General features: G+C 37.4%; 1 protein-coding gene across 1 annotated transcript; it reads left to right on the forward strand.

The window, feature by feature from the left end:
• LOC115424790 (P43 5S RNA-binding protein-like) lies at positions 1–5,442 on the forward strand. The gene is given in 12 exon segments (XM_030142214.1): positions 1–135; positions 810–910; positions 2,330–2,366; positions 2,368–2,416; positions 2,529–2,655; positions 2,841–2,890; positions 2,893–2,913; positions 3,084–3,164; positions 3,243–3,472; positions 4,925–4,978; positions 5,189–5,393; positions 5,396–5,442. Coding segments are annotated over 12 exon segments (1,137 nt in total).
• The last annotated feature ends 4,729 nt before the right edge of the window (positions 5,443–10,171 follow it).

The following is a 10,171-nucleotide window of genomic DNA, read 5'->3' on the forward strand; positions in this document are numbered from 1 at the left end:
ATGAGTAGTGTTCGCAGTGGGAAGACCGCCGTGGGTCCGTCTGTGCAGCGGTTCAAATGCACCCACGTGGACTGTGACGCGACTTTCCCCAGAGAGTGGAAGCTGAAGGAGCACGAGACGGTGCACACTGGAGCGGTACGTCACACATGTGGAATAAGACACATTAAAAGGCACTGATATGCGTAATTATTTAACCCTTTCATGCATAGTGGTCACTACAGTGGACAGCTATTCCACAGCTGTTCTCTTGTATATTCATGAGTTTAGTTGTTTTAGTTCCATATCAACCAACACAGTGGACACTTATGCATCATCTCATAAACTGTAATTCATACCATTACTGTAACTTTGCTGTTCTTGATTGGTTCTTGAGTGGAAATCAATTGTTGTTATTTTTTGCATATCATCTCCATGAAGTGAGTAATAACTAGTATTAGAATATGTTAAAAATGTGAGGAAAACATCAGATTAGCTGCATTAAACATGGTTTCATTTCACCGTTTTCATATCACTTTATGATATTGGATTTTAAATACATGTTTCTTTGCTTCAAGAATAAAATTCATGGTGTAGCAGAGTGGACATTTTTGTAAATCTATGAAAAAAAACAAACAAACCTCAGTCTCATAGTTTTTTTCATGTCTAAGGAGGAATAAAAACACTAAAAAAAAACAAAAAAACAACTCAACTAAAGTTCTCATAATTCATGCATGAAGGGTTAAATAGACATCACTACATGCATTTTGTGTTGAAATATCCTTATAAAGTTGACTCTTACGCATGCGTATTTACCTGTTAAACATCCACAGCGTCCTTGTGTGTGCACATTTGCCGGCTGTGGTCGTCGTTTCACCAGAAAATCCCACCTGCGTCGCCACATACTGAAGCACCAAGGCGTCAAACAATTCAAGTAAGTAACATTTACCCAACTTTATATGCCAAATATGTAACTTTTGTCATTCTTACTCTGAAAATATTCTACACTTATTCTTTTTATGTGAACATTCTTTTAACCCTTTCATGCACACTGGTCACTACAGTGGACAGTTATTCTACAGCTCTTCTCTTGTATATTCATGGGTTTTGTTGTTTTAGTTCCATATCAGCCAACACAGTGGACACTTATGCATCATCCCATCCAATGTAATTCATACCATTTGTGTAACTTTCTAGATAAACCTGATGTATAGTAACATGTTTGAGTGTTGAAGGAGTGGGATTAAATAATTATATTTCCTCCCACTCCCTTTTCGAATGTGCAAATGAAGTCATGTAGACGTATAAGTTTTGTTTTGTTTTCTTCCATGACCTCTCACTACCTGTTTTATTTCTAAAGACTAAGTGAGATTACTTTGTCTTGTTGCATACTCGAAATGAACTAAACTAAAAAAAAAAAAAAACATACAAAAAATCAGTTGCTTCTTATTGTTACTAAACTGCAATTACCTTTTTTTTTTTAACAAAAAAATTGTTTGTTTTTTTTGCACATTATCTCCATGAAGTGAGTAATGACTAGTATTAGAGTTTGTTAAAATGTGAGGAAAACAGCAGATTAGCAGCATTAAAAATGTTTTTATTTCATAGTTTTCACACAATATATCAGTAAATCCTGTTTCTTTTCTTCAAAAATTAAACTCATGGCGTCAAGCTGACATTTTTGGAACTCCATGAAAATAGGTTCATGAGAAAATTTTCAATCGCATTGTTTTTTTTTCACGCCTAAAGAGGAATAAAAACACTCAGGAAATAAATGTTGATTAAGGTTCTCATAATTCATGCATGAAAGGGTTAATTTCTGGTCCAAAATTGAAAAAAGTAATAATAAAATAACTATAACATCCCAAAATGTAGTTACATATTTTAAACCTGATATTCACAATTTAGAATTTGTTGCAAACTTGTTCATCTTATTAGAAAAATTTCATATACATAAAAGTAAATACACTAAAACACTCCCAAATTTTAAATCTTCCTACTGGAATTTGAAAATTATATTAAATCATTAGAATTATCCATAATAAAAAAAGCTTTTAACACCCTGGCTATTTATAAACAATTATTTATATTGACTAAACTCTTCGTTGTATTTATTTATATTTGTTAGATCTGTTATTTTTATTTATTACTTTTTTATACTATTTGTATATTAGCTTTGTATCTTTATTGTCTTAAACTTATATGTTCAAATGCTTTTCCCTTTTGACATCTTGTTTGTTCAAATTTTTGTACTGTATACTTAAATGTTTTCAGTAAAGTTGGAAAAAAAACAACTTTATATGCCACGCCCCCTCAGGTATGACTTAATCCCTCTTTTTTTTCCCCTCTTCAGGTGTAATTCTGCAGGCTGCACGAAGAGTTTTCTTCAATGCAGACCAACTAAAAAGACATGTTGGTTATGTCCCCGGAGACAAAATAAGTACTTTAAGGTTTGTGTTAACTGCGATTACAAACTTTACCACGAGATGGAGCCAAAATGCTACTCTATCCACGTGTACCTTCAAACGCACAGCACTTAATGTCCAACAAAGATCTTTTTAACCTCTTGTATTTATTTATTCCTCTACAGTGTAACCACCCCATGTGCTCCTTAACCTTTAAAAAGCGCAGAATGTATAAACTGCATTTAAAGGAACATCAAGTACCTGTTAAGTTCAAGTACGTCATTTCATTCTTGAAGCAAAGTCTTGGCAGCTTTGTACAACAATCTAAAATCTATCTTAATCCTTCCATCTTGGATACTTAACATTCAAGTGGGAGATGAATGAGTGGCTACAGGCTTAAGTGGGTGCAGGCCGTGTGAATTGGATGTATTTTTACCTCTGTCTCTTGTGGGGTGTTAGGTGTTTGAAGGACGGATGCGGAGCCACGTTTGACTCCCATATCGCCCGTAAAGCCATGAGAAGAAGCACACAGGTTGGTCTATTTAAATCATAACAGAGATTATTCTCATTTACATCCAATTAAATGTTCGCGGTCTCTTTACATGTAACATCCTTGAGCCGAGTAATTCCTAGCAGAACAAATGTTATGCATGGTATTGAAGAGCCAGATGGTGATGGTTATGTGTGGCCTTGTTGCTGCAGGTTACCGCTGTCCTCATGCTAACTGCCAGGTACTTGAACACACCTGGGGAAAACTTCAGAAACACATGGCCAAACACCCAGGTAACTGCGATCAGCTCGTAACATCTGTTTTAACTGACGTACCGCTCATTAATCATCTTCCCCTCTCAAATGTTTCAGCCACGTTTACATGCCAGACATGTAAAAAGGTGTTCAAGAAGGCCAACGCACTTCGGAGACACAAACGGATCCACGCTTCTCATAAACCGGTACTGGTTTGTCCTAGACCCGACTGCCAGGCCTACTTCTCCACGACCTTTAACCTGCAGCACCACATCCGCAAGGTGCACCTCCAGCTCTTCAAATACAAATGCTCCTTCCCTGACTGCCCACGCATGTTTGCTATGCGGGTAAGTAACACGTGTCCTAATACTCATGTAAAAGGGATATTTGGAGGAGATTCATTTATTTTTCTTTGCATTTCAGTTGCAGGGGTGTCCAATCCTGGGCCTCGAGAGCTACTATCCTGCATGTTTAGATGTATCCCTCTTCCAACACACCTGATTCAAATGATAAGCCTATCATCAAGCTCTGCAGAAGCCTGATAACGACTGTCAGGTGTGCTGGAAGAGGGAAACATCTAAAACAGGGGTGCAAACTCATTTTAGTTCAGGGGCCACATTCAGCTAAATTGATCTGAAGTGGGCCGAACCAGTAACATAATATATAATAATGTCAACTCTAAACTTTTCTGTGTTTAAGAGCGAAAAAAAGTAAATTTACATTATGAAAAGGTTTACATCTACAAACTATCCTTTCAAACAATGTGAATAACATGAACAAACTGAAAAAATAAGTGTAATCTTAACAATATTATGCCTTTATTTATCATTTACACATGTACATTATAACTTACAGATGTCAGTGGATCTACAAATACACAAAGCATTTAATAACAGGCAGAATCTGGTAATTTGTACTTAAGACATTTCAGGTTGTTCATATTTGTTCATGTATTCACATTTTTTGTGAAATTATACTTTGTTTTAGTGTAAATACATGAAAATATTTACATTTACAAAGAGAAACATTTGGAGTGTCAGTATTATGTTATTATGATAGTATTTTACTGGTCCTGCCCACTGAAGATTGAATTGGTCTGAATGTGGAACCTGAACTAAGAGGATTGTTAATATCTTAGTGTAATTTCTGCGTTTCATAAATTCATCCCAAGGGCTGGACTGGACCCTTTGGTGGGCCAGATTTGGCCCCTGGGCTGCATGTTTGACCCTGTGATCTAAAACATGCCAGGATAGTAGCTCTGGAGGACCAGGATTGGACACCCCTGGTCTAGTGTAATGCTTGAGTGTAGTTTGCGTCATGCCTGCGTTTATTTTAGTAAATACATTTAATATTCCAGTTGGAAGACCGGGTTTATCTAATTTTATCACTAAGTCTGTTTACAAGACCATAAAATCAGATAACTGGGAGTAATGTGATAATTATAATGATCAGATCTGATGCTTTTACATATACTACAGCAATACAAGTCCATTATTGGATTTTTTTTCAGAGTACCTACGTAGTGATGGCAGACTCAAGCTTCCTGTTATGTAAAAGAGCGAAATCATAATCAGATTGATGGGTATACATACATGAAGACATTGGGGTATTGGGTGTGTAATCAGATTTCTCATAATCAGATCAGATTACGCCGTTTACACTTGATTATCTGATAACTCCAAAATCACCTGATTGGCATATTGGTGTGGTGTGTGTGTAAACAGGCTCAGTGTGGTTAAACTTCTAAGAACCATGTATTTTCAATGTTAACGTTTCAACTAAAGACTGTTGTTTCATAGGAGAGTATGACCAGACACCTGCTTTGCCATGATCCAACCATCAAGTCTCTAAAGGTAGGTCTGACATCTGTATCCCACAATGCAACTATGACCTTGACCTGCTACCCAGCAGTGAGTTAAAGCAGCTGACTATGGGGTGTATTGATCCTGAAACTCTTCAATAGAGCTTTAAGCCTGTTCAAAGTCAACTCCTTTGATGTGTGAACAGTAGGTAGGGTTAGGTGAATTAAAAATGTATTGTCCTGAAACCTCCTGTTGCCACAGAAACGACAGCGGCCCAAGAAGTCCTGGCAGAAGCGTCTGGACGGATACCATCAACCCCTGGTGGAGGAAAACCTGCGCCGCCTCTTCACCCTGCGCATGCGCATTTCCCGCCGCGCCAAGGTGGAAGCTGACCTCAAGGGTCTCTTCAATGAGCGTAAGATCCCCCACTACGTCGATCCAGAGGTCAACCTACGCGGCCTCTTCGGATCAAACAACCTCGTCCTTTAGAGGAAAAATCCGAGGTTGTGCACTGAAAGCTTAAATGAAACCACTTCATTTGCATTTTGAGGTTTTGACCATTTCCTTTTTAGTCCTTCAGCTTTAATGATTATACGCTTACTTTTTTGGGGACAAATTGGGTCGTTTTGTTTTATGGACCTTTTTTAATGTAGCTGAGATACATTTTACGTTTTTACATCTAAAAGTAATCTAAGTGTATTTTGACAGATGATGTCAACTGTTGAATTTTTGTTCTTGAAGACAACCGGTGTTAAATGTGTTGTAATGTGTGCTTGGTGACCCAATAAAATAAGTTTAATTCTGCAGAAATCACTTCTAGTGTTTCATTTTTTTTAGTGCTGCATGTTCAGCCTGCACTGGAATCATTATCTACTTCACCAAAATTTGACCTCAATGCAACATCCAGGAGACTTAATTCACTGCAGTGGAAAAACATCTAATTGTACAAACAGCTGTTCTCTTTCACTGTGCTTTCTGCTCTGGCTGCACACTTCACTTGACATTTGCTGAACATGTTAGAGCTCATTAATACGAACAAAGGGCTGCACATGAGTAAGAGCTGACTCACAAAGCATGTCACTTTGGGGGTGGATGACACTTTGAACAAAGTGGAGTCTTAGCTGTCAGATCAGCTCATTTACTGAGGTTTAAGCTTCTGAAACGTAGCTTCTAGCTTCATGAGTACATGCAAATGGGTAATGTTTGTGTATAATTACAGAAACGTGACTGAAGTAGGTCTACACTTTGATTAGTCTAATTTGGCTTTTAGGTATCCAAAGTGTTTCTTAAAGCTGCACATTTCCTTCAATATCTGCAAAAAACAATTTCCTTAAAACAGTGGTTCTCAACTGGTCTGGCTTCAGGACCCATTATCAGCCCTTAATAACAAGCCATAACCCAAATGATGAAGTTCAACTTCTCAGATGTATTTAAAACAAAGATTGTTCTGATCCTGAGATAACACAGAATATGACAGTATGCCAACAGAAGACAAGTTTAACGATAAACCAAACTGACCAGCAGGCGGTGATGCTGGAGAGGGAAATATTCCATTTAACACTAAATTAGGTACATTTTAACCAAAACTAAAATGTGCACTTGGTTAAAACTTAAAAGTGCGTTTAGTCACTCGAGAATTAAACACACTGAGGTTTTTGTCTTCAATGTAGATAAAACAAGTGGTGCCAGGCACAACAAACCCCGCCCCTCGCACATATTGTAGCTTACTTTGACATCGATCCAGTTGATGTCATCATGTCTATGCACGTGCTATCAGCAAATCAATTACCTCTATGTATGTGCCAAGTTTGAAGTAAATTGAGACAAAATTTCTATTTTATAGACATTTGAAATTTCGCCCATTATAAGTAATGGGGGGGGGGGGGGGGGGGGGGTTAAAAATTAATAGAAAATTTGAACTTTGACCTACTTTCCCAAAATGTAACCACATCTATTGTGGGACACTGGCAATCTATAACCCAATTTGGTATGAATTCAACCAATAGCTTTGCTACTAGAGTGTTAACAAACAAACTGAACCAAAAACAATACCCCTTGCCTCCCCTTCTGGGGACGGGGTAACTATATCTGATGTAGTCGTTGTCATAGCCTACCTGAGTTTCACCATGATATGAATACAAACTTTTGGGTGCTCTTTTATGCTGTGAAATATATGGTATTAATTAACATTACAGCACATTACCGCCACCTACTGTTGGGGAGTGTGAACGGGTGGTGCTTAGCTCCATGAAAATACAGCACAGGATTGGTTTAACATTATTTTTTTTCCCACGCAAAGGCCCATGGCCCACTGAAAATGGGTTTGCGCCCCACCTTTGGCTCGCAACCCACCAGTGTAGAATCACTGGCTTAAAACATTTATTATATATTTGAGGTCACCACCAGGAGGCAGTTTTCATGGGTTTAAGGCAGGGGTCACCAACCCTGGTCCTTGAGGGCCGGTATCCTGCATGTTTTAGATGTATCCCTCTTCCAACACACCTATTCAAATGATAAGCCTATCATCTAGCTCTGCAGAAGCCTGATAATGACCGTCAGGTGTGTTGGAAGAGGGAAACTTCTAAAACATGCAGGATAGTAGCTCTCAAAGACCAGGGCTGGTGACCCCTGGTTTAAGGTTTACAGCAGTGTCTCTGAAATTCACATTTGGATACAGCTTTTAAAAATGGCAGATCATGATTTCTATCAAGTGAGAAAAGAGCTTATATGTGCATAAATTTGTATTTATTTATTACCATTTTTTGCATCCATTTGCACAACAATTGTCTGCTGCTAGAGAAAAAACAACTGACTCATTCATGCTAATTCTACAAAAGAAGTCAGAACTGCTCCAGCTCATCAGAATTCTGACCTATGTGAAGATGTCAATGGCACTAATTTCCCAACATTGCACCTTGTATTCACATTCTGAGGATAAGGTCCTAAACTGGTTAAATTTACTTGTGGATATGAACTTCAAGCTCAAAGCACCATAAACGTCATTCAGGAGACAGTGGGAAGGGAGGGGTGGGTGACCTACTGTGGGTTCTTTCATGAGGTGGGTTTTCAGCCACTGTTTGACGCCGTTCAGGTCCAGGTTAACACCAACCAGGCCCAGCTTCCCTCGCCTCTTGATCATCTGTTCCGGCTTCACCACAAGCCTCTGGGGGAAAAAAAGAACAAGGGGAAAAAAAACGTTGGATGTTAGAACAGACGCAGACAGATTCAAAGTTCTCGATTCAGAATATTGAGATGAAGGTCACCCTGTTAATGCAGACAAGTAAAAAAAGGTCGGATGAATTACAAAGTATTACTCTAAGAACTGATCCTGAGATTTTCATTTCAGAAAGTAGAAGAATATGTTTACAGTACTTCCTTTACTTTCCTCACTGAGATACACATTTCAAAAGTGTAAAATGATTACAAAAAAAAAAAAAAATTAAGCTATAAAAATTCTATCTCAAATGATTTTTCAAATTTACTTCCAAGTTTAGTAAGTTGCACAACTGCTTTGAAACGTCGCTTCTTAAACACATTCACTTAAAGGCTGAGGGTGGAACAGTTATTAAACCAAACTGTGACAAAACTGTGACAAAAACACCAAAGGAGTTGGTTTTTATTACTTTTTACAGTGGACAACAACATAAAAAAAATGATCTGCTTCCGGAGGATAAGCACCAAATCTAAACAATGGCAAAATGAGGCATTCTGATTCCAAATCTGTCATCAGAATTTCAAAATTTGGTGATATACTGTCCTAAATTGGTCAAATTCACTTATAGATATGAACATCAGTCCCTGTGAAGAATAAACCTGAATGTCAGAGTCCATCAGCTTGGATCTGAATCATTCCAAAACGTCTCTTCTTCTTGTGTTTCCTGTTGTAAAAGAACCATCAATAATCACCATCATGTTTGGGTTGAAGCCCCTTGGTTCCTAGTTTCTATTTCAGAAATATAGAAGTGAACTCATCTCCATGCTCATCACTTCAATCACCCAAACAGCATGGACACAATCTAGGTGCAGGTGGAGGAAATATATTTTCAGTGATATGCTGTAACCCATCTGTTCATATACTGTTGAAATCCTATAATTTGGGGCTCTACGGAGACCAGGATATTCTGCAAATAAATGCCAAGCTATTATAGAGCTGAGCTTTGAGGAGAATACAAGATCACCAATGAGTTCTGCAACATGGAGTTCAATGAAAATTCTATCTTTCAGTTTTGGACCGCACCAAATGTTCTTCAGATATTGAAAGCATTTGAATTTTGCATCTGAATCACTTACAATTTATAAAATGAAAACCTTAGTGTGACAAGTTGGTCATCACTATCCTGAGACCAAGTAATACATTTTTATCCTCTGTCGGAAACAAATTTCACAGCTTTATAAAAAAAAAAAAAAAAAAAAAAATCCCCAAAAACCATGTCCACTGCAAAAAACATTCCATAAAAAAATACATGTGTCTGAAAAAACTGAATTATGCTGTCTGCAATTGACATTTATTTAATGTTAAATAAATAAATAAAAGCCCAAAACGTTTACTTTCTGGGGTCTCAGAAGGATACTGACACGTGCATAACTCAAATGTTGACATGCTGGAGAAATTCTGATTTCATATTTGGAATCGGTGAACCTGATTTAGGTCAAATTCAGGTGAAATCTGGTATTTTTTTTGTCCTGGCCAAAACATCATTGTTCATAAGTGTAATGTTATCTTGAGTATGGATAAACCAAGTATTTTCAAGAGGTGAGTATGAAAGTCACGGTATGAAAAAAATGAGATTTGGTCCAAAATTTTTTTGGCTTAAAAATACTTCTAAACGATCCCAAAGGCATCAATTAGTCACATGTGAGGTATTTCAGACATTTTGAAACCATAATGAAGAGGGTCATTTTCAACCACCGGTACACAAAATCGTAAGTATGAAAAAACATGAGATTTTGGTCCAAAATTTTTTTGGCTTAAAAACACTTCTAAATCATCCCAAAGGAATCAATTAGTCACATGTGAGGTATTTCAGACATTTTGAAACCATTTTGAAGAGGGTCATTTTCGACCACCGGTAAATCGTAAGGGTATGAAAGGTGTGGTATGGTAAGGTAAGGTAAGGTATGAAAAAAAAATGAGATTTTGGTCCAGAATATTTTTTGCTTAAAAACAATTCTTAATGATACCAAAGGAATCAATTAGTCACATGTGAGGTATTTCAGACATTTTGAAACCATAATGAAGAGGGT

Source organism: Sphaeramia orbicularis, chromosome 8 (genome assembly GCF_902148855.1).
Source record: "Sphaeramia orbicularis chromosome 8, fSphaOr1.1, whole genome shotgun sequence".
NCBI lineage: Eukaryota > Metazoa > Chordata > Actinopteri > Kurtiformes > Apogonidae > Sphaeramia > Sphaeramia orbicularis.